Source organism: Syngnathus leptorhynchus, chromosome 3, assembly GCF_054491065.1.
Source record: "Syngnathus leptorhynchus isolate UIUO chromosome 3, UIUO_Slep, whole genome shotgun sequence".
Classification (NCBI taxonomy): Eukaryota; Metazoa; Chordata; class Actinopteri; order Syngnathiformes; family Syngnathidae; genus Syngnathus; species Syngnathus leptorhynchus.
In genome coordinates, this window is record NC_141197.1 from 12,043,387 (window position 1) to 12,068,680 (window position 25,294).

General features: G+C 42.5%; 1 protein-coding gene across 2 annotated transcripts; it reads right to left on the reverse strand.

Moving 5' to 3' along the window:
• Positions 1 to 906: 906 nt before the first annotated feature.
• On the reverse strand, positions 907 to 24,339 carry cgnl1 (cingulin-like 1). 2 transcript variants are annotated; one of them, XM_085907101.1, is made up of 19 exons: positions 24,058 to 24,322; positions 19,655 to 21,264; positions 18,802 to 18,896; positions 17,078 to 17,180; positions 16,771 to 16,872; positions 15,934 to 16,070; positions 15,539 to 15,680; positions 15,210 to 15,422; positions 9,015 to 9,221; positions 8,841 to 8,945; positions 8,617 to 8,769; positions 7,943 to 8,113; positions 6,711 to 6,872; positions 6,129 to 6,218; positions 2,861 to 2,944; positions 2,557 to 2,681; positions 2,228 to 2,336; positions 1,987 to 2,150; positions 907 to 1,833 (listed from the first exon to the last, which is right to left on the reverse strand). In XM_085907101.1, exons 2-19 carry the CDS (start codon positions 21,212 to 21,214, stop codon positions 1,677 to 1,679), a joined length of 3,879 nt encoding a protein of 1,292 aa, XP_085763227.1. In that variant the 5' UTR covers positions 21,215 to 21,264; positions 24,058 to 24,322; the 3' UTR covers positions 907 to 1,676. The 2 variants fall into 2 exon arrangements, with proteins under 2 accessions (XP_085763227.1, XP_085763228.1); XM_085907102.1 differs by lacking the exons at positions 907 to 1,833; positions 1,987 to 2,150; positions 2,228 to 2,336; positions 2,557 to 2,681; positions 2,861 to 2,944 and having other exon boundaries at positions 3,601 to 6,218; positions 19,655 to 21,266; positions 24,058 to 24,339.
• Between the last annotated feature and the right edge of the window lie 955 nt (positions 24,340 to 25,294).

A 25,294-nucleotide genomic window follows, 5' to 3' on the forward strand; every position in this document is an offset into this window, starting at 1 on the left:
AGTGTTCATGAAACGGAATTTTCAAAATCGGGATCAGCCTCACTATAAATTCAAGTATTTAATTGTTAATTTCATATGAATAAGTACAATTGTTTACATATACTGGATAAGACAATGACATTCATTTGACAAGTTTTGCTGCTATTTTGCTTTCTGACCGCTAGAGAGCAGCATAATCCTGTATGTACTGTATTTAAGGCTGCGTTGAGACGCAAAATCCACAATCTGATACATTGCTAGGAAATCAAACTAATGTTCAATATCCTTGATATCAAAGGACGATCTTATTGTTAACATAAATCCCACCTGAAAATTTTTTTTCAGTATCATACTCTGTTAGGCCTACCCCACCTCCTGCACATTCTTTGGACTTACTAAAGACAATTTGGTGCATTAGGGTCCACTGTAGAGACACTAGTTACCCAGTTAAGGTTGTACTATTGGGCAAAAAGTGGCACTCGTAACAATAGTTGTTCTACTAGCACGCACTATCGTCATTTCACTTGTGCACTGATTTGTCTTATGAGTGAAAACAGAGAGTTTACGAGTGCACAAATGGACCCGAAGACAGATATCAAGGATATGGGATAAATAAATAAAAACAGCTTTGCACACTAACTTGTCGATAACGCCAACTTGCCTGAATTGGCTCAAGCACTTGTCGGAATCTCAAGAATGATCACCTTGTTACTGCGCTTTTCTTGCCAAGGCACGTTAACCCCGCTCCACTTGACACAGATGGAGGAGGGCCACTCCAAAGGTCAATTTGTCCGTTTCACACTGAATGGCAACCCACAAAGGTCACTCAAAATGCAGCCGCGAGTATTCACTTGCACCTACTTGGAAGAATCAATTGTCTTTCTGTAGCTTTAGGGGCAGAAAGTGATCATCGGATGTTTGATAAGATGGAAGCAAGTTTATTGAAGTCACAGCAGAACAGTACAGAGAGGTAGTGGCAGGAATTAGCTTTCAACTCACTTGGCAGCCTATTGCTTCATTAAAGGGAGTGCAAATAATTCTTACAGTGATGCAACACTTTTGATTGTCAGTTTATCACATTCCATCAGGAATATTTGGGGAACACAAACAACTGATTGCCACAAAAAAATAAAGGTATTCAACTGAATAAGAGGCAGTTAAAGTACATTTTCTGTCAATTGCGTGATGGGAGTAAAGAAAGACTTCAGTAGATGAAGTGAGGCAGATATAAAAACATGAAAAAAAACGTGTGTACAAAGTCCCTCCCTCATTAATGTTCCCGAAAAGCGTTAATGAAGCTAGGATTTTTATGTTCATATCGACATGAATAAATAAAAAAAATCATTTATTCATACGCTCATTAAAAGTACATTCCGTTTAAAAGAGATGTATAATAAAAAAAATAAAAAAAAGATAGTGAGACATTTGATAGAGTTATAAAAACAGAGGGAATGTCATGCAGAGGCAGTCGTGTGTAGTCTATTCAAGTTGGCTACTTATATTCTGGCCACACTTGAATGCTGGAAAATACAAACCAACTCAAAAGTATTGACACATCTCTTTCGATGACCCCGGAGCTGCTCAAATAATACTGAAGCAATTCAATGATATCCCACTGCCGGATGGAAATCATTTCAGCGCAGTCATTTGGTCCAACAGTGAAGTTCAGCGTCGTTACATTTGTTTGTTTGCTCCCCTTACATGCTGAAGGTAGACAGGAGGTTATCCTGACTGGACGAGCGCTTGTAGCTGGAAGTGGAGCTAAAGTACGTCTCCCCGTCCGTGCTGATGTCATCGTCGTCATCGTCGTCGTCGTCCAGGTTGTTGAGCAGCGGTGCTGAGGTGCTTTTACGCCTGCGGTGGAAAAACACATTTGGTATTTGTGCGTGGTGGGCAAGGTGATTGTGCTTGGGGGACACATTTTGACTTTTGTTGCTTTGGATATGAAAGGGAAAAGGTTCCAGCCTTATTTGCTGACTCTGCTGTACGGTCCCGGTTCTTCTTTACCTCATCTCGCTGCGTAGAGACGTGAGCTGATTCTGCAGCTGCTCGTTTGTTTCTTGTTGCTCGTCCAAGTCTCTCTGTAGCTTCTTCTTGCTGTGCTCCAGTCTGTCGATCTCCTCCTCAGCCTCGTCCATCTGCCTCTTCAGGGCCTTCAAGCGCAGATTCAACTACGGAGCACAGGGGCACGGGTCAAAAAGGTGCGCCGGCTTTGTCGGAGTGGAGAGAGTGAGCGGGTTTGACGTACTTGGTCCTTTTGATCCTGCATGCTGTGGTGTTCTTCCTCCACTTGCATCATCACTTCTTTAACCTTCCTTTCCAGCCGGCGGTTGGACAGTTGCAGGTTGGCCCGCTCCCTGAAAGACATTACGGACATTTTAATATTCAACATATCGCCATCTGGGGAATATGATTTTATCTTGATTTGATCCATTTACAGGTTGTCAAGAATTCAATTATGACAGCTAAAACTGTTAACGAGAGAACAGAAGTTCTCTGCATCTTCACTTTCAAAACTTGAAACAACCTTTCTATTTTCATCCCTTTCATCACTCCCGCTGTGTACTTTGACCTCACCTCTCCTCCGCCTCCAGACGTTCCTCCAGCTCATGAATGCGATCCTCCAGCTGCGCAACCTGGCCCACTTTGCTGGACTTTTGCGAGCCCTCCAGATCAGCCAGTTTGTTCTTCAGGTCTTTGGTCTGTGGAGACCACGCAGAGGTACATGAGACTGTATGCTTGTGCTCTCACACAGGAAACGCATGTTAGAATTGAAGCCATCATTTTATGAGAATGATTATGGAGAGACACATTATGGATGATGTGATAGTGTAGTGTGAGTTTGAATCAGTCTTCCTTGAACGCAGAAGTGGGTATGTACCTGTCTCTCCAGAGCCATCTTGTCACACTCGGCCTCCTGCCGGCCAGCCCTCTCCTGCATGAGTTCATTCCTCATTTGGTCCACCTGTCAAGCCCAGACACGGTCAGGGCTTTACAATTACTGTGACACACTGTCTGCACAAACCCGATGTTGCGCTGAGTACGGTGCAAAAACAATAGAGGCCTTGTCGTTGAAGCGGAGAGGTGCTGTGGTAAATTGGCATAGTGGACTGTCTGGTTTAGCCGCATTGTAACTTATGCAATGTTGCCTCTCGGTGACGCAATGTTGGGAGAGGAGAACACATGCGCGGTGGTGCCTTGAAATATTGGACTTCATTTTAATTGGCTTTGTGACCACATTTGTACCTCAAAACACTCAAATCTTTGAATGAAAATGAATCAATCTGTCACTAATCTGTTTCAATGCAAAAATCTAAACTTTTTGTAGTGTTTTAAGTAATAAGAAAGCACTATAACACCATAGTTTATGAAATGATATCCTAAAATTTGCATCATGATTAAATCAACGCAGCTCTTTCTGGTCGACTACAGCCCCAGAGTGACTAATCTGGACGTTCTGATGAATTCCCGCTTGTTGATTCCTTGCAACTCTCAGATCCATTTTGAGATAAGTAAACAAAGTACGTCCACAAGACTAGAATGCCACTACCACCTTGTACCGATATATTAAAAACTCTTCAGGGAGAACATTATATTATATACACAGCACTGATTCCTTACCTCTGTTACCAAGGATGTCAACAGTTACAATAATCAAAAGTAGCAATAATTTGATAGAAACAACACTGCACCTATATTACTGTACATACACCCTGACTGCACAAAAAGAACACATTAAAGTGGCATAACACATCACAAGGGTTACTTGCAATGGTAACAAAGTATGATGGGAAAGCCTAGTGAGGATAGCTTTCAAGATAAGAGCACAAACCAAAAGTGCAGTGTTAAATGCCTTTATCTTCCTGACATGTCACAATTTCATCAATCTGCCTATGAAGTATCCCAGATTATCGTGCATACATCAAATCGTGCATCAAAGCAATCAAATCATGCATCAAATCAAGCAATCAACTCAACTATTGCCATATTTTTGTTCAAATATACATTGCTTGAAATGTTAGAATGCAATCACATAGATGCGATTAGTTAGCCAGTCTTTGTTGTTTCCCATTATGTCTTAGCATTTTGCTAATGGATTTATAGAGACAAAGTGGTTGCTTTGAATACATGCAATTCTCCGTCTTATATTTACGTCATCTTTAAACGTCTTCCAGGTATGGCATTAAAAAGCTTGAAGCCTCATTTTTAAAGATGTATTCACTATCGGCTACTTGTTGTGAGGTTTTAAGTAGTGACTAATTCCCTAATGTTTCATTTCAAATGAGGATGTTGACAACGACAATTCCCACAATTCCAAAGCCGTCCGTATTTAAGAATCAGGTTCCTCCACGCAGGATGACCACACGAACATTACATCCTCAGGGAGCCCAGTTCAAACCAACGCGCAAGATGAAAACCAATCGATTTGTCCACAAAGCTTCGAATTGGTGATATTTTATGCCAATTAGCGGGGTGACAGCGGGCCACTGTGATGAGCGATGGGCCCCATAACGCGGCGCACCCAGCGCGGCGCTGAATCAGCAGACTGGAACATGCGGTGAAACTAATCAGCTTTGGGAGAGGAGAAGGGGAGATTACTCTCATTTAGACAGGAGGGGAGCACCTGGTACCAGGAGAGACGCAGGTGTTCCTCCTGCTGCCTCCATAGCAATACACACACACACACACACACATGCCCACAACGCCCCTGTGAGCCCAAGTGTGTGTTTGTATGGCCATTTGAACGTGTCCGTTTGATAACACAAAGATTATAGCCTGACTAAGAAAATTCAGAATGCACATTTCAAGTGTTTGTCAAGTAATTTTATCAATAAATAGCATTGTTGCAGATAGCTCGGTTTAAGCGCGACACACTGGATATCAGGATATTAAAAATAATGTTCATAGTGTTTGCGTATGTGCAGGCGCAGTCATGCAGTCAAACACTGCAAGCTCTCAACCTCTTGGAATGAAAGCTCAAGTGTTGCCCTGACAACTGCCCTGAACCAAAGCCACTTATTTGTCTCTGCCAAGTTTTTTTTTCTCCCCTCGAGTTGAAGGAGATTTGAAGTCTCCCCTGGAGTACAAAAGTTCAAAACTCACTAGACTGAAAAGAAGCTCTCCAACTCGTCATTTTACGTGATTGGACCAAACGGGTACGTTATGCAACATGCGGAGACAAAAACATGGTCATCGGTTAATTTATTATAAGTACTTGAAATGTGCTTGAGTTATTTGAAAGTAATTTTGTGCTTTTATCAATTAACATCATATTGATAATAATCAGAGTATGTGACAGAGCACATTTAAGAAATTCAGTTTAAATACAGTTGTGTAGTTTTTTTTTTCTCCAATGCATTAGAGTTCCTTGGTTTTTTTTACTTTTCTGTTTGATGTGTACGTTTTCTACAACATTCTAATTTATTGAGAATTTTATTGAGACTTGTAATATGACTAAAAAAATAATTTTACACTTTGAAAATCATTTATACATTTTTTAGCCTGTCCGTAGATTTTTCATTATGTATTAGCCTTAAGATAGCAGAGTTTAAGGGAATTTTATTTTACATGTAGTACATTTGTTTTTCTTATTTTTGTTCAATTTAACAGTGAACTTCAACAGTTTACAACCACCATAACCTAAATGTCAATTTTTCTTTTTGCTAAGCCAAGCATAAAGTCAGCCTAACACGATATAGTATTTAGTATTGCTGCATGTAAATCACAATTCTTCTCAGAATCAAAAGGAACAGAACAACTTGCAAGTGAACTCTGCAGCCTTAGCCCCGCCTGCATTTTTGGACTTTAATGGTCCTTTGCGGCTGGCAGGCTGCCAAACTCACACATTACACAAGACCATCCTTACAAAGCAACGACTCGACTTGCAGTCAGCCTGTCTGTGTGTGAATATGACTGTGTGAATGTGCGCATGTACACACGTCAACACATTCATCTTGTGAGTTGGTGACATGTTGCTGTCATTCACATATTAGTAGCTAAAGACGTGATGGTAGCGGGGCGATGACATCTGGATCTCATTTGCAGGTTTAGATGGAGAACAGAGACACAGCTGGGTGAACTAACATGAACGTGGACAACAGGTCACTGACCCAGGTGAGTGCTTATGATGAAAATGTTCATGCGTGTACCTGCTCTCTCCCTCGGTCGAGCCTGTCCATCAGCTGGTCTCCATTCTGACGCTCCTCGTCCAAGTCCAACTCCAGCTGAGTGATTCTGTCCTGAAGAACGTCACATCCATTAATAAACCATGTCCAGTATATCGCCAATATTTCACAGCACTGGGTGATGCAAAGTGTTCTTGATAAATGGACACTAAGGCATGAATGTAAAAGCTGCTGACAATCAAAGTGAGCACACACCTACGTAAAAAATGTCAAAAATGTGTTTAAAGTCGATATGTTGTCTGGCCAAGCAAACTCCAAAAAACGTGAGCCATGATTGGATGCTGCCTGAAACCTGAACAAGTGTGATGTCATTTTTAATCGGCAATAGGTGGCAAAATGGCCGCCCAGAATTGGATAAGAATAGGTGGTGGATTTTGCTGCTTAATCCATATTCCATAAGCACAATAATAATCCGAATGCTGTCTTTAGACTAGTAGGATGAGCATATAAAATGTTTCCCTTCCCCTTTGAAGCAGATCATAAATGTACAATGTATAATTTTCTTGTTTGTTTCAATGTTTGACCAATTAATCTGGTGTACTGCACCTCCATGAGTTTGAACTGTCGAGTCTTATCATCTTTCGAGTGAGTGTTGGTCTTCACCGCTGCCTCCAGTTCATTAACCTTCTTCTCCAACATCTTCTCATTGAGCACAGCCTCATCTCGCTCCTGCTCACAACGACGTAGGTCCTCCTCTCGGTGCAACAGCTGAAAAGCAGGGATAAAAGAAAAAAAATATATACAGACGTGTTAAAATTGCATTTTTGTCCGAAAATGTATGTACCTAAATGTTGAAATGTATAAACTCCGATTATATATTGTACATCACGGCACATGACAATTTTAGGAGAATCAAGTCGTAGTATTGTGAGAAGATGTCAAGAAAAGTCTGCTTGTAATTTTATCTAAATTCTGCCAAGTTGACACGGGCGTAGACTGTTGGGGCATCTCAGAGCAGCTGGAAAAGCAAACTCAGGAGAGCTGAAGGAAGGAGGATGTGAATCCAGCCAGCACAGCTTTAACAACAATGATATCACAACCTTGGATGTCCTCCCCCTATTTCCTGTGCAGCAGTTGGAGGGGGGAAAAAAAAAAAAACGCATCAGATGAGGACAAAGCGGGGGTAAGCTCAAAGCTTGTGGTCAATTATATTCCCTTTACGGTATGTAGGTGGCAGTAACGTACATTCAAACGGCCTTGACAACTATCCCAAAACTGAAAATTTTGTTTTCCACCCAAGGTTTTCACAGTGATAAATATAGCACTGTCCAGATCCACTCCGGTTTTACCAGTTATGCTGGTCACAAGTGGAGGCAAAAAAAAAATAAAAACTATTTCTGTGGGAGTGACGTGAACAACAAAATAGCAGTTTTAGAACTCAGAAGGCCTCACATTAAAAGATCCTGTTCCAAATGTCTCAGCATCATTTGCGCTATTTTATCAAACTGAAAACTGGAACAGAGTGACCACTGTAAATATATGCTCAAATACCCGCCCTTGGGTATGTAAATATTTGCTTAACACATAAAAGAATTGAAGGCCAGTGCCCTTTTAAAGAATAATTCTTCTCATTAATCAACTTCTGCAACGAACAAAGGCATTCCTAACATTCTCACGTGAGTGACGAGGATGAATTTGTCATGTGCAAACAAGAGATGTTAAATTCTGCTACAGCAGCCACTTATGAAGCACAAGATGATAGTGAAGGGGTGTATCGGGTTGAGATGAATCACAACGGATGTTCTGCATGAAAGCAATGGCCTTGATTTGAGGTGTACCTCCTCTTGCAGCGTTTGGGCAGCCAGCAGATACTTGTCGAGCTCTTGGCCTCGCTCCTTAAGGAGCTTCTGCAACTCCGTCAGCTCCCGCCGGTTCTTTTCCTTGTAAATATCAATCTGTTCCTGCAGCTCCCGTGTTGACGACTGGGAGGCGTCTACAATGTCGTTCATCTGTGGGCACAAAAAGCAGAGAACAGGTCAAGTTAAGTTCACCTGTAAAGGTTCCTTGCTTCCTTCCTCAACTTCATTTAAAAGGTTTGTGTGGAAGTGAGACATGACGTCGACAGCTCAAAATACAAACTCACTTGTCTCAGTGTACGAGTGAAGGACTTTTTTTACATATTAGATTAAAATTGTTTGTATTGTTTAGATTACACAACACCGTCAGCCTGAATGAGTTGATCTGATATAACGACAAAAATGTGTTGGTGAGAAAAGTCACTCAGGTGGAACAAGCGCAAGATTCACTGAGACAGCTTCAATTCAAAAATTTCTAGCACGTGTGGGTGGACCTGCAATGTTTCAAAGAAAACCCTCTGCTCCTCATGGACAGAAGATTGTGATTTGAGTAAAAAGAATATTACCCTCAAGGTTGTAAAAGTATAACATGTTACTCAACAAATCCGTGTTTTTTACTTTACAGCTAACTCAAATGCTGGGAGAGAAGCACATGCCTCTTTCTGAAGTTTCTCCACCGTTCGGTCCAGCAGCCGCCTTTCGTCCTCAATGTCATTCTTCATGTTCTTAAACTGCTCCTTCTGTAGCTTCTCCTCTTGAAAACGCTCCTCCAACTGCTTGTGCTCACCGCTCATCTTGGAAAAGTTCCTCTAGCAAAACACATATCACATAATCCGAAAATCAGATTTGCCTCAGAGCAACCAAATTGAGAATTGCTCACCTGTACATCTTCAAGTCGTAATGTCAAAGCTCGGTTAGCACGAGACATTTCCTCTTCTTGCTCCTTGATTTCATTTAAAGACTCCTCCAACTGCTTCTTCTCTTTCTGTAGAAGTCAAGTTCAAAAAATTTGACGAGGCTCTCTGCCACCACGGGCGAACGTTTGGGGCGTCACCTCCATCCGTGCGACTCGGTCTCCCAGCCTGCTCTCCTGCAGCTTAGCCTCGTCGATGATGCGGTTGAGTTTGGTCACTTGGTTTTCCAGCTCTTGCGCCCGCTTGCGCAACCGTTCCACCTCTTGACTCAGACGATCCGCTTGGCCCTCCAGCGTGCCCTTGGCTGCTTCCATTTCAGCCTTCTCTTGGACGACCGCCGTGCTGCTCTGGAAGTGACGAGACGAGATGACTGACTGGCTTCGGCACACATGAGGCTCACAAGGTGGAAATGTGACTCGATGTGAAATTTGAAACTCCTTGAAATATTTTGTTGATTTGATATGTGGCTTGAGTATATTTGTACACGAAGCTGACATAGAGAGATGAACAAAGACGCATAAATGCAGAGTTAAAATAAACAACCTGACGGAATGACTTGGGATTTGTGCTTTTGCTCACACTTCCTGGACCATGTTTTTTGAGAACAACTGAAACTGCTATCGTGAGCGTGTGATGGAACGCCGTGCATAAACTAGGAGTGGCAGGTGGAAGTAAGTTTACAAGAGTTGGCTGACAACAGCAGTGCAAGTGCAAATCTTACACCAGTAGACCAGATAAGTGGTTTCAGTCAAGTTGACAGCTTGGTTAGATAGGAGGCTTAGTGAGATTTGATCGGACGCAACACTTTCGTGTCATTCGGGTGGAATGTCAAGGAACAGGTTTGGGAGTTCGCTGTTCTGCTCAGAGCCCTCATGTGCGCGCCCAACCAGCATCGTAAATATCCCACAACAGAACATATAGGTACATACAGTGACCGTGTTTGATAGATGTATGGAATGTTATGTTCTGTCATATTGTTTACAATGTAAGAAGAAGCAGGTATGGTCTACCCCTGTCTGAACTTATGAAACAAGAAATTGCTCAATGGAGATGTGGGAGTGAAGATAACATGAGACATTTCTGCTTTATATCTTCTTATGTGAGTGAGATCATCGAAATGTAACAGAGTGGTTTTTGTCAACTCTCCTTAAAGCCTTAAAGACTTCATTTAGAGCTGCCTGTTGACAGAACTTATGATCCGATTTTAATTAGACAAACGGGGCCAAGTATGTCAGCGCCGATACTGCGTGTGTGTGTGTGTGTGTGTGTGTGTGTGTGTGTGTGTGTGTGTGTGTGTGTGTGTGTGTGTGTGTGTAATTGTGCACGCATGCAAGTACACAAGTGAAAGACACCTTCATTTTCAGTAATAACGTAGAAATAAATAGATACATAAAAGAAAAAGGGAAAAAAAATCCTCCAATGTGTAATCCCGATTTTTTTTTCTCTCAGAGTAGTCATGTCCAAGTTCTTACTCTCAAACAATGAACATCCCTATTTTGGGACATTTTGTTTTTATGCCGTGAAATTGTTCTACTGTCAAATATGTATCTTGCCTCAATCGTTTTTGAACACAGCAATAGTATCGTATTGTAGTTCTCGTACATTTCTATAAGGACCTTGGAGTTTCTGTTGTAACCTGAAACTTAAATGTTCAACCATTAATATCCTGAGTTGAAAGGCCCCACTCATCATGCTGCCGCCACTTGAATAGACACATTTCTTCTGTAGGGAAGAAAAGATGACATGACACACAGCTTCACTGCTGACAGGCCAGTCGGGCCAGTTCTCCGAGTCACCGGTGGCACAGCACAGCAGCCCGGAGTTCCACTGGTGACACTTTTTTCAGATGGAAATGTGTATTGCAAATATTGTTCAACTTATAAGAGAAGTGCAAATGTTCGACCAGTCTAAGCAAAATGTCTTAGAATTGAGATCTCTATTGGTGCTGGTTAACGTGAGCAAGTTACAAATCTCTTCAGGAGTTTTTTTTTTTTTTTTACAACTTTAAGAATCAATGGCAACCTATAAAACAGTCACAGTTTATGATCACAGCTGTAAGAGAGACTGGCTGAAGGTAAGTTCCGAAAATGTTAGAGAACTGATACGGGCAGTGTAACCTTGTGCACACAAAGTACAGCACCAGCAGTTCATTGGCCCAATTCCCACACTGTGTTGAATCAACTAACCACTGACCTGTAAAGTGACAGGTCACTGAAAGGACTGCACACATACACACTAGACGGCCTCAAGATTAGGTTCACATTAAAAAATATAATAAGATCCAATACAAGGGCAACATTAAAAATTCCGGCTTGACAAAAATAAAGCTCAGTCAGTTGTTGACACGGTCAGTAAAGTATTAATTGAACAATGGTGTTTATAATTGCAGTTTTAATTTGCTTTTTTAGTCATGATGATAAAGAGTTAATAATTAAACACGCATTCCTCAAGTTTACCCAGCAATCACTGAGGGATTAGTAGTACTAAATAAACTGTCCCATAACAAGACGTATGATTTGTAACTCTTCAAATACAATCATAGCGAGTGCCAACACGTGAAATATCAAAATATTACCAATGGCTTTTGTGTTGTTACGTGATAAGGACTGAAAATCTTTTTTCATCTCCACAAATCTCCCTCTTCAGGGACTTGTATATTCAAAGTGTTTGTATAAAGTTGCACATTAACTGACTTTGTGCAGTCTTGGAAGCACGGCGTTGCCAGTTGTGAGCTGTTAAATCGGGTTGCTATTCCCACCGATTCAAGGATGAGGAGCACTTCTCGTTAAAATTGGACTTCACTACTGGTTGTGTGAAAATGCATCGTACATTCGATTACACTGCTTTTGTTTGAAATGATGACAAGCTGTTTCCAGTTTTCTCATTTCCTGTTAGCGCTCAGCGCGAAGGACATTGACTGCTGAGCAGGAAGCTCCCAATTGCACGATTTCCTCCGTTTGGAGGCAGCTGCAACGACATGCTAACTGTTAGCAAATTGAGCAAGTTACAAAGCTACTACTTTTTTTGCTTCTCAGCGCTGAAGTGACAGTTATTGTACTTCTTGCATCTTCACTCAAGGTATCTTTCATTTGGTCTCCTAGGACAGGAGGACAACAACAAGACAAAATATTCTGGCCAGTGGCTCATTTCACATGGGCCTGACTTTCAAATGATTCTGCAAGAAAGGATCTGGGCTGTTTCTTTTCTGATGTACAGTACAGCTTTTGAAGGATGTAAATATTCCCCAAAGTATAAAATCTCATTTCCTGATACGCCTGTCAACAAGCAGACTGTGACAGTCCGTCCACTGTTTCCTCGCTCCTCCACTTCACCGTCACCTGCTTATTAATCAACTCCTAAAGCAACGCTGGAAGCGACGGCGCTATCATCAAACGCACAGACTCATGCCGGCCCCTTTTGAGGGGAGGCTTTTTTCTCCAGGCTGAAAAAGTTTGATGATCAGACAGTGAAAGTTCAGTTCACACCCTTCAAGAGTTGACTCAAGAGGCAGGTGAAGATACCAGCCAGGACACAACTGGCTGCGAAATGAGCGAATGAATACGTGAATCCATATTACAAACAAGACAGATCAGGGTTTACTGTTCCAAACTGTCATATGTTTGTACGACATAAGCACTAGAAAATAAAAATGCGATAGGGAGTAGGCCCAATCTTCTTAGACTACATCTGAGATGCATTAAATGGCCAAACAGAAATTGTAGGACCCCACAGAGACAAATTGAGAAGGTGCCCCAGGTCACAGAGCTTGAGTTGAATGAAGCGGGTCTATTGGGTACACATTCTCCACTTTGACCTTTGACATTCCTGGAAGCAAACCAGTCTCTCCACTCTTTGCACCTCACCCGTCCACATTGCTTGCATACCAGCGCATGCTGACGCCGAAGGCTCTCATTCCAAAAGCGCACACGTTTTCAATTACAGAGAGCCGAGAGCTCAGACGGGACTCCTGAAATCCAGTTCCGATCTATTTGAGAGAGCTCTGATGACGGTTTTGTATAGCTCGATCAAATTCCGCACATTTCTGCTGATGGAGAACACAAAGCGCCTTTCAAGTAAAAGACACAAAACAGACCCCTCACCTCCTTTCAGGGGCTCGGCCTTTCTACAGCCACACTGACCCACTTATTGAGACAGTCCCAACCCCCGCTGGTGTTATTGTGTGAAACAAACTCATCATTCATTTTCACTCAAGCTTCACAATTGCCCCTACTCTTTTAGAGGGGGCACAGCGCAAACTGGGGAATGGATGCTCATTAGATTAGTGATGGCTTGCCATTGCAATTACCTTGCAGACGCAGAAATTTGGTGCTCCGCTTTCCTGTACGAGAAGGATCTGATTGTCACCCCAAAAGAGGTGGGCCGCACAAAAAAAGGAGGTGGTTCGCACTCATTCCCCTCAAACTAAGTTAAAGTATGTGAGGCTAGTGCTTCCTTTAAGTTCAATTATCTTAATGTCAAGCAATTAACACGATATCTAAAAGGTCCAACATGATCTGTTGATCAAATTGTCAGCATCGAAAGCCAGCATTTGGTCTTTCTTCCACGGAGGCCAAGTGAGTAGATGCAGAGTAAATATTAACACTTAATTTTTTAGCATTTTTGTCTTTTTTTTTGGGGGGGGGGGTTGGAATTTGTCAAGCCCTGTACTGTCAAGCTAGTTTGCCAGATCAATATCGACAGATTAAAAAAAAAAAAAAGTTTCCCAAACTTTTTACAACTATATACTGTATACTATAAACAGAACAGTCAGCTTGCTGACCGAATCTCGTTGCAACAATCATGTCCATCTCGTCAGCAAACTTGTCTGCCTGTGTTTATTTTATTTAAAAAAAAAAATAATAATAATAATAATTGGAAGCTTGGCCAATACGCATTTCTCACATCTACCTAATCCAATGAAAATGACATTCAATGGATAATCTTTGATTTTCTTCCTTTCTGGTAAAATAGGGATGTCTCAAAGGCATCTTAAGGTGAAACTGACTCGAATGAGCAAGCTGGAGTGAGGACAATACTGCAAGCACACAAAAGGAAAGCCCCTAATGAGCAAGCAAGTTCGATCTTAAAAGAAAAGCAAACAATGACTTCATCTTCCGAAATGTTAACAAAAGCGGTGAGGAAAGACCCTTGATGGAAAACTCCCCTGGGAGGTGGGGCGTGCAGTACCTCTGGACAACAAAGAAACCGTGCACACTGGTCAGTCTGCTATAGCCCCCCCCAGCAGCACCCTCAGGAAGTCGATCACAAGGACAACTTCCACCCTTTGAGAAAAACAGGACGCACAGCGTCGTACTGAGACGCACTGGAAACAATGACTAAAACTGTGCACGGTATAAAATTTCCTCTATTTATATTTCGGAGATATGGACTGTTTTATCACTTGTAATGTTGTCAAATTCGTCGTCATAAGGGAGGCCGACATGTGGGGGGTTATCAAGAGAAGTAAATATATCCCCCGCATTCCCTTTACTCTTTGGAATCATTTCAATGGCATTGCCACATTGCAGGCAACTCCTAAATGTTTCATTCTCAAACAATGTACTTTTAAATCAAAATAAAATGATGAAGTTGAGCAGAAAAATGCTGACAATTTATATTTGTAACTATCATTGTGTTTTGAGGTTCTTTCGCTCTGTGGATACAGTTGTGTGCACACGTGCGTGTGTGTGTGTGTGTGTGTGTGTGTGTGTGTGTGTGTGTGTGTGTGTTTGCATGAGAGCGAGAACTGAGGAAAAGTACAATGCGTGCAACATCGGCTGTTTAACAAACAAACGTATTTCATAATCATGTGCCTGCACTGAACATTTCTTTTTTTTTGTAGAGTACACTGAGGCACGCCCTTTTACACACTACAGAGAGCAAAAGCACAAATGTTTGTTTTTGTTTTGATGCTAAGTGCTGCTTGGCAAGCTGATAAAATGACACGGCAGGAGTAATAATTACTGTTGCGATGCAGCAGATACGGATGAAGCCATCTGCTTTACTTACAGTACCGAAACAAATGGTTAGATAATGAAGCTTTTAAAGAGAGAGTCAATTCAATTATGTTCGTTGCAATAATCTGTTCTATACGCTGTGGCAGTGTGATTAATCCTGTGCTTGTGGAATATTTGAATGTCAATGAAGCCAAAAACGTCATTTCATCCATCTCAAGGGGGCGAGGCTCACTTTTGGAATATCACGGCTTGTTTTCTGCGTTTGGTCATATGTGATGTCAGCAAGTTGAATGCTCCTTGCGAGTGTTTTTATTTTGTATGTGTGTTTGACTGTATCTCAGTGCTTCGGAGGTGGTCGCTCAACTATTGTACGCTTACCTGCTTGGCCTCCTCCAAGGACCTGTGCAGCCGACTAATCTCCTTTTCATACTTCTCCTTCATCTTGTCCATCTCCTGATCGTGAGCGGCCACTTCCTCCTTCAGGGCCCCCTTCAGAGCCGTCAGCTCCCTTTCACGCTTCTTCAGAACATCCTCCTGCTCTTCCTTGGCCACGAGAACCTCTTGCAACTCTATCTTCAGTTGCGTTATGTCCTAGAAAAACAAATACTATTGGCACGATCTTGACTTGCGAAAAAGCAGAAAGTTTTAGTTCATGAACATAAAGCTGGATGATAGGCTCAATTCTCGTAGGCTGAACACTCCCTTACCGCCATGATGGCCTCTCTCTCGCCATCACCAGCAGTCGTCGTCTTGGCCGTGTCCAGCTCGTCGTGCATCTCCGATAACTGGTCCTGCAGGTCTCGGATCTCTGTCTGGTATTGCTCCCTCTCCATCTTCACCTGGAAGAGCCTGACACGCCACGTAACATGTCACAACACACAGCCACATGTAACAGTCGTTCACACATGCCAACAGCAGCACCTGTGCCGGGTCTTAACCTTAGGGTTGAGGTCAAATGACATGTCACTAATGTCTAAATTGCTTTCAAGGTGATGTGAAAACGCTCAGAAAAACTATTATACAACTGAGCAACGGCATCATCAACGTCAACTGTTAAAAAAACTGTAAAAAAAAAAGAAAAGCGGTTCCTTTGAGTTCTTACTCTTCAAGGGTGCTCTGGAGTTCAGCCTCAGTTTGGGCCAGTTTTTCCTTCAAGCTTTTGCACTCTTCTGTAGTCCGGTCTAGTTCCCGCTGCAGCTCTTTCAATCTTGAAGCCGCCGTAATGTCCGTCTTGTTTGTCTGACAGACATACACACGTCAAGCATGAAGGACAAAATTGCTGGCACCCATCTGTTCATGAAAGAGGAACCCCAAAGTGGTCACCGAAATAATGTGAATCTGACAAAAGTAAAAAATGAAAATTAACTCGTGCAAAACTTATCTGAACAATTGTAGTCAAGGAACACCAAGCTGTTTGGGGCGGCTCTTAAAGACTTTAAATTTAACGCGCTTGTTTATAATTTCATTTATTTATTTATTTATTCTGCTTCTCGTGGGCCATGTTTAAGGTGGTACACACTTTGTCATCGAACAAGTTCTCATTGTGCTTTAAATAGGCAGCACGACTATATAAAAGTGTAAAGACACCTTGGTTGAAAATATCACAATGGTCAAATTATTTTGAATCTTTTCTCAAGGCACAATCATTTTTTAACATTTAATTCTGCATTCAGCATTATCTCACTGGTCAATCATCATTTCTTTATTATTTTTACTTCTGCCAGATTCAAGTCATTATTCATTAAAAGAGTGCGACCAACAATTTTCTCCATGCGGGAACACACAATGAGGGTCCATACAAATCTATTCTCGACTGCTCATTGTTTGCTTTCTAGGGAGCAGCCTCGAAGTTCAGAACAGGTTTGATTGTGAGATGTCCAATAAATCTGAAGTTACACAAGCCGTTGATCAAAGAGGAAATAGACAAAGTTTTTCTTACCATTCTTTGTTCTTGAAGTTGTTGTTTCAGTTCGGCCATTCTTTTCTCCAGTGCAGTGTTTTGCTCCAGCAGGGCTTTGGTTTGTGCAGACAGGCCCAAGGCCTGACAGAAGAACACGACGTGAACTTTTTTTGCTTTGACTTGCTGGCAAAAATTTGATCTACAACCGCTGGATGGTGGCAGGGAACTCAACTAAGCGAAGTGAGACTATGCAGTCCATTGTATATTGTTGGCAGATCTTCACAGTCATACCTTTGGTAATGGACAGCTGATAGGAAAAAAAACAGAAGCTCGAACAATATCTCACTTTTTCATCAGGAGGTCCTGCCGTGGCTCGAGACTTCAGCGTTTGGATCTTCTCAAAGACCAGGTTGACCTTTCTCTTGGTTGTTTCATCATTATCGGTGCTACTACAGACAAAGACATGCACAGACCAGTCAGCAGAGTGTACAACAGAAAGTCTGTTTTGCGGATGGTGCTGCTAATTCTGGGAATAGACCAGTCATTCCCGGCTTAGAGAAGGTCAGGAAGGTCATGCTGCTTTGATCTGACACCTCAGTGCGCAAACAGTCTCGTTCAAGCCTCAAACGCAACTATGTTGTATCATAATTTAAGAAATGCTTGCGGGAAGTTGCTGTTGAGGAGTCAATGTAAATTGTGGCTATAAGCAGCTAATCATGCTTATTGTTTGTTTTCTTTTTGTGTGTTGGATGAAGTGATTGAAAGAGTGCCAGCGGCTGTGTCTATCCTTAAAACGATCCAAAGGTTGGACACTTTTTTGTGGATTCTTTCCTACTGGCTTGCTGCCGTCACACCAACTCATTTCTGCATGGAATGGTGCGTGTGACTGGTATAAAAACTCAACTTGGTCGTTGCAGCCCTAAAAAAATCGATGATCTCTTTGAACAGCCCAAATCAGTTCTAATGAGATTGTGCATCTCATTTTTAAATATGTGGTGTTAAACACGAATATCCTAAATGACACAGTTGGAATGCAATTTTTTTGTTTGTTTTGTTATCACAATTCCAGAAAGCAACAATGAATTCCACCTCTTTACAGGTCATATTTTGTGTGTCTGTAAATTTTAGTGGATGAAAAGTATTTTCTGGCAAAGGCTTTGGGAGGATCCACTGTCCTTGGAAGTGGAATGAAAAGCATCAGAATCAATAAATCGAAAGCTGCACCACTTTCTAATGACAACAATGATGTATTATTTCTTGAAATGAGGTCAGCGACACACAAACGTTCTCTCAACCTATCTTCTCCTCCCACAGATGACTTCCATTATACATCCACAACTCCTGTTGACGTATGTTTGTCTTTGCGGCCTTGAGAATGTATCTCGGGTGCAATCTCAGCACTTCCATCTGGGTTTCCTTTGTCGTTCTCTGACTCCTGACCTGTACCTCCGACACACCCAAACAGTTTCCTGTTCTTTTTCTAAACGACCATTCGTTGTGCCAACAACTGCAATAAAATTTAGTCCCAAAAAATCTGTTAGATCATGTGGACATTTATGTTGCCACAATCTGGCTTTCATTTGCTGCTTCTCGCAGCTCTTGCAGAAAAAATAACCGCCGTATCGATTAGACTGCAAAATATTTTTCTCTTTCTACTCAGTTTAACCTTATGCTTTCTTCTTTTGACAGCCGATACGTGTCAGATTACAGATGCAAACACAGAGGTTTAGCCCTTGATTTACACTAAAACTGAGAGAAAACACAGGCAAAGTGAGGTTGTGAAAAAAAAAAAAAGTCTACACAGCTGGATTGTCTGGCTGGGTGGGTAAAAGAACACATTCCTGCACTTTTATCAAACAGTCCAGCTCCGATGGAAAAAAAAAAAAGAAGACTCCACTAACTCCCACTGAACAACTTCTCCCAACATGATGCATGACCGAAAATGTGACATTGAGCTCAGTTTGTGGTTGAATTTAGAATAAAAAGATCCAAAGGCTTTTGTTTTCATCGCATCAGACAGCCGTGAAAAGAGGGAGTAAAGCAGAACGAGGTCAAGCTGTAATAACTCACCCGTCCTTTAGGTAATTGAACAAAATTTGCTTTGCTGTCTCTTCGTGTGTTTGTTGTGAAAGCTCCTGCTGACCTTTCAGGAGATCTGGCGTTGCCTGAATGGGACAGGAAATGAGAGAATGATCAGAGCGTGATGACAGCCATGTCGGACTGGTTTACGACAGACCTTCATTTACTGCAACAAACACAAATCAAAATGACCATTGTGTCAAACTGTGTTCCTGATTGTATATCAATAAAATGGCGGAGCGCGGTTTATTCTGAGTCGGCAACCTGAGACAAGCTTCATGCTTAAGTTTGTGAAACTCTCCTCTATTAAAAACTCTGTATAGTGAATTCAGAAATGTGTTTACAAACACAATACATGTTTGAAAATTTGCTGAAAACATGCAAAGACTGAGAATTATGTAGGACCGGATTGTGGTCAATATAGCATCTTTTTTTTTTTGGGTGTGGGGCCAAGTGGCGCACTTAAGGTCCGGCATGAGTCCCCCTTCTACCACTATCTCAGTGCCTTTGTACGCATCAGTGATTTTTCAACAGAAAAGCTAGTGAAAGTGCATCGAATCATCTGCCGGCATGGCCGCTTTAGAGCTCCTTGTTGTTCACCCAAATTTACGAGGCATAATTATTTTCCTTTTTTACAGGAACTTCAAAATCCTTATTTGTGGTACGAGCACTCGACCGTTGCGGTTGTTAGCATGTGCCAAAAAGTGGTACAGTATTGAACAAAGGATATGCTTTTTTTTTTTTTTCCCTCCACTTCACACTGTACCGGAAACACAAATACTCCAAATTGTATGGAACTGAACTGATGGAAACGGGCCAAAGGTAAAACCTAGGGTGATATTACCTGTACATCAGTGTCTGCGCTGACTTTTTTCCCACCAGTTGTGGACTTGGATAAAGATGTTGACAGCTTGCCTGCTGGTGACGCACTGTCCACTGAGTCTCGATTCTTGAGTGTAACAACTGCAGAATGGCTTTGGCTTTTTTGGTATCCCTGGATGTAGCCTACGCCTTTAGAGAAGGTGCTCTGGGGAGATCCAGGGGCACTTGTGACGCGAGATGTTGCTTTGGGGCTGATCATGAACCAGGGGTCCTGATTACCAGCTGCCCTCTCCATCCGGAGCTGCGAAGGCCGCAAGACGTGCTCCATCGACGTGCCCCGACGACGGCTCGTTTCATCAAGGGGTCTTGATCCTTCCACCCAGCCGAAGGCGCTATCCACACTGTGTGAGCGTTTCCTGTCCTCTGGACTGATCCGGTTTCTTCGCCCGGCCCTTCCACGCCGATGGTAACTGCCATCTTTGCCGTCAAACTTCTCAATAAGCTCATCGACACCAGGAATGGAGCCCTTGTCAATGTCTCTGCCGGACCCAGGCACGAAAGGGATGTAGCGGCGGTTCTCGTGACGGTTGATGGTGTCAGCGTAAAGCGCATCGAGGTTGTCATCCGCATAGAGCTTAGAGGTGGAGGATGACGAGGAGTGGCGTGAGCGGGAAGACGACTGAAGAACAGGACCGCTGGAGTCGGACCTTCTCAACGGAAGGACATCGGGCTCACGGTGTTTGCGATCAATGCTGGAGTTGGCACTGCTCACTGAAGTGGGGGACTTGTACTGCTCACTCGTGGGACTGGACACAGTGGATGCCTGGGTATGACTTTTGAGTGACGACTTGGACTGAGGTGACGTCTGGTTGCCGAGGCGAGGTTTGGACTGCGGCTGAGCTAATTGCGGCTTGGGCTGTGGCTGAGTAAGATGGGTTGGACCCAAAGACTGAGAAGGTAATTTGGAGTTTTGGTATGATGCCTCAGTCAAGTGTGGAGACGGAGGTTGAGTTTTGTCCGATTGTGCGGGAGACTTGTTCCGATCTAGGCTAGAAGACCTGTTGTGGTATGGTGCCGAGACAGTGGATGTGGACTGAGTTCCGGTCTCAGCGAGAGAAAGGGGCCTTGAAGGTAGACTGTTAAAGTTCAGAGAATTGGTCTCTGGATCATAGGGCTGCAATATCTCAGGATGCTTCTGAAAGTTCAGAAGGGTTTGCGCTTTCCTCGCTTGTGTATCTGCAAAGCCGTTTTGAGAGGCAGCGTACTGCATCATCTGAGATCTATACTCCCCAAAGGGGCTCTTGGTCCCACCCTCCTTGTCTCCTCGAAATTCATACTCGTGGTAGTTTTCAATAAAAGAGCCCTCTGTTTCAATGTAGCCATTGCTATCAGGGTCAATAAAGGGCTGAGGACCTCTGTCCTGGTTATTCAGAACCACATAGGGATGTCCATCTATACCCTGGACTCTGATGCTCAGACCGTATGTCCCGCCATTGCTGTGGGTTCGAGAAGAGCGAGATGCTTGGGTGTAACTCCCCTGTGGTCCACTAGTAGGAATGCCAGTCACTCTGTAGGACTCCATCAGGAATGCAGAAGGAAAATAAATCCCTCTCCCTGGATCAGGCGCCCTTCCTCTAGAAGAATTAGAGAGAGTCTATTAGGTGGAAACGAGAGACTGTTTAATTCAATGATTTTTTTTTTTCTTGCTCCACAGCCAGACACTCATGGAGCATTAGCTGAATTTAATTATTCGTGTTTTCCATTCTGGAAAGAGTGCTACTTCCCTGAAAATCTGTGACTCAACATGAGCCACATGGGACCAGGTAGACTTTAACAAAGGGTTTGCATATCTGTGACTAACACGCTTGCTATGAAACAATGACTATAGTTATCAGGTGTGAAAAGAACAGATTACACCAAACTTAAAAGGATAACAAACTGATATTAGTTCATGTGTGTACAGTAAAATCGGACTCCAAAAAGGAAACGAAAAACAGTCAATGTAAAATCTGTTTCCCTAATAACAGACAAGTTTGAGCATAATAAGTAACAAAAATACTGTCAGAAAAAAACAAAACAAAAGGATGTTGCTCAGAAACATTTATGCCTGTAAAGGCTGAAACTGACAAAGGCATCAGCAAGTACCACATGTTGCCGTGGACAATGGCTTTCAGCAAGTTCCTGTTTGTCTTGCTGATAATGTGATAGACACCTGATGCAACAATATAAAGACGATGGGCCTGGAAGAGGGCTCTGATAAGGACGACAACAAAGGCCAAGGCAGGATACGTCACACTATGGCTTTAACAGGCCACGGCAGACTAATGGCCGACACCCTTTGTTTCAAATCTGTACATTGAGCAAGTGGGTGGTTGGTAGAGGATGTTTACTGTGAAGCTAAATCTTATATTGGACAGGTCAAGAATCACACCCACATTAGCAAGCGCTTGGTGACGGCAACAAAGGAAAAACTCCCTCGAAGAAAAAACCCGGGCTTTGTCCACCTAGTTGCCCAACTGCCTTCCTTGGCTGATAGATTTGAGAAGGATAGACAGAATAGAGGAGCAGAGGATACCTCAAGAGATAAAACAAGACTGAGCAAGGGCCCTCCTGATGCAGATGATGATACGTTAATGTGGCGAACTGCTGCCGTTAAGCCTGAACTATTGTCGAGAAACATTTACCCAATCGTATTTTTGTTTTTCGTTAAGTATGGGTTGCTGTATTGGTATCAGCCCGTAATCGTCCATCCTTAATAATCTCAGTTAACCCATTCATTGTATTATTTAGTCTTTTTGCCCTAAGTATAGAAGCTAGTAGCACCAAATGTTTGTACAGTGGAGCCTCGGTTTTCGAACGTCCCGGTTCTCGAACAAATCGGTATTGGAACAAAAAATTCGAGATTGTTTTACTTCGGATATTGGACGAAATTCGGTTGTCGAACCTCGCGAGATGAGCCGAGAGGACCCGCATACCAACTGACCCTGTTCGTTATTACATTCTCGTTACTCTGAGGATTGCATCAACTCTAATTATGCCTTCAAAGGAAGCAAGTGGGAGCAGTAAAACCATCCTAAAACACAAAGACGCTCCTAAAGCAATGCAACAGTGTGCACCCGGCCGGCGCGCTGCGGACGGTTGCGCAATAGGACCAAATTAAGCTCCCTGCGCACTGAGGTCCACTTAAATTTTGGAAAGTACATTAGGACTTTAAAAATATTTTCTAAATTTCAGCGGCCGCACTGTCACAATAATGCGAGCAGCGCGGTGCAGTTGCGCGGTCGGCGACGCGCTACGGTTGCGTGTTCGGCGGTGCGCTGCAGTTGCGCGATCGGACAATATTAAACTTCGTGCGCACTGAGGTCCACTTAAATTCGGGAAAGTACATCAGGACTTTTAACATATTTTCTAAATTTCAGCGGCCGCTCTGTCACAATAATGCTACCGGCGCGGGGCAGTTGCGCGGTCGGCGACGCGCTATGGTTGCGCGTTAGGCGGTGCGCTGCAGTTGCGCAATCGGACAAAAATGCGCAAATGAAAAAATGACATGGTTTTTTTTCGGTTTTTTTTGTTTTGTTTTTTTTGCTTGGAACGGATTAAAAGATTGTTTTCCATTATTTGTAATGGGAAAACATGACCCGGAATTCGAACGATTCTCTTCTCGAACAGCCTTCTGGAACGGATTGTGTTCGAAAACCGAGGGCTCCACTGTACTAGATGTTGTTCTGCCTTCACCACAGGGCCCAGGTTAGGGTGTCAAATCCCTGCTTTTGATCTGACAGAGCACAATTTTATCTCCCCGTGGGAATTCCTTGTGAAGTGTGAGGAGGCCTGACCATGCTGATAACCTGCTAAGCCCACAAGAGGAAAACAAAAGCTCTGTAATCGGCGCCATTTGGAGTAGAACGTCAAAAGAAAAGTAGAGCTAAATCACTTAAGACCACGGGCCAACAGGGATTTACACTCTGGGAAAATATTAAAAACTTACGTAACCTCATTGAGACTTGCTTATTGGCAGAGGTGGCAAACATACTCACTCTGCAGAGAGATCTGCTTAATTATAAGCATTAAGAAAGTACTTTTACTTCGTTACTTCCCACCATTGTGAGCGTCAAAACAAAAACATGAAAGTATTAAGTTAGGCAGAAACTCTTGAGTCAAACAGTACATTAATGAGCATTATTTTGATCGCTACCAACAATTCCCACGACTGACGCACTTGGAGCACATCGCTACTGGGTGCAACAGGTGGCTCAAAAGTACTCGGAGAACTAACTGATATTAAAGCTAGTTTTAAAAAAACAAAAAAAACAAAAAAAACGCCATGAGCGAGGCTGCTCGAAATTGCCTTTTGATGCCACTTGTTGATTTTGGTCGCTCCCAACAAACGAGTAGAAACATCATTGAAAAGCATGAGCTACTTACCACTCGCAGTCGTCCGTCCGAAACTCCTTTTGCCTCCCGTTTTTAATAACTACAAAAATATCGTTATTCAATATCAATGCAAAAAGCAAAGTGACCGTTTTGTCAACTTTTGTTTGTAGCAGTGCTGCTTACTGAAGGAGATAGTTTGAGGAGGAGGAGGACGCTCGCAGCTTCGAATCCGGCCCGCCCCGCTTGCAGAAAGGAGCGCACCGACCCGCCCACCGGGGTCCCTAAAGCAGGCCGGTGGTCTACGAGTACCACCACAAACTGGACCGACTGGACCAGCCTGGACACATGAAACCATATTTAATACTTTACATGACAGTTACATTTAGTAATTTTTTCAAAACTGGACTCATAAGTGGATTGGCCCATTTTTTACCCCCCCCCACGTAATACACTCAACAAACGTTTGTTGAGTGTGTTACGTGTTACACGTAAACCTGTGCATTTCAGTTTTGTCATTTTAAAATATTGCATCATTAAGATGAATTGTGAAAATGGCATCAAAATTAAATCACTTAAAATCACAATTCAATCCTTGATATGACGGCCTGAAAGTTTTTGATGGAGCTTCGGCAAATCTTTAAATTCGACAGCGCCATCTTGTGGAGCAAAATGTAACTTGATGAATGTAATAGAATTTCAATATTGAACACAGATAATACAAAGAGATTAATAGCACTGTATAAATAACAATTTTAAAATAGATTTATTTATTTTGTAACAGTCATCTACTAGTCATAGTCACCATGACCATCATTAATCACTAGTCTACGAATATAACTAAAATATAATGGCAATAAAAATAATAAATGTATAAAGAATAAATAGATGAAAATAATATTTACATTATTCATATCATTTATATAGTTATTATTAGTTCAACTTTGAAAACCAAAATCTAGTTTTTAATACTCTATTTTGAAGCACTAACTTTTGTTTAAAGCTGTCATTTGAAACCCTAATTTGAAAGCAAAACTTTACCTTGAATCCCTGTTCGGAACAGATTGGCGTTTTTCCCGCCTGTAAATACACAATGGGAGTGATGCGCTTCGAATGCTCCCCCCAGTCGTTGGATGCAGGGCCACTGTCTATTTGGCCCCACCCTCTCTCTGAGTGAGCGAGTTTCTATTGGTTTCAATGAGAGTTTCGTGGTCCAGAGAAAAGTTTTTGTGGGGGGAGGTCTGTGTGTGTGTGTCTGATTCTCATCTGTTTTTTTGGGCGTGTCAGTTTT

Excerpts from the sequence above, each read along its gene's own strand:
- cgnl1 (XM_085907101.1), bottom strand. The coding sequence starts at position 21,214 with ATGGAGTCCTACAGAGTGACTGGCATTCCTACTAGTGGACCACAGGGG. Across the intron at positions 9,222-15,209 it reads CCTTGGAGGAGGCCAAGCAG|AGCAGCACGGCGGTCGTCCA; the intron begins GTAAGCGTACAA and ends CGTCACTTCCAG. Across the intron at positions 6,219-6,710 it reads GACAGTTCAAACTCATGGAG|GACAGAATCACTCAGCTGGA; the intron begins GTGCAGTACACC and ends GACGTTCTTCAG.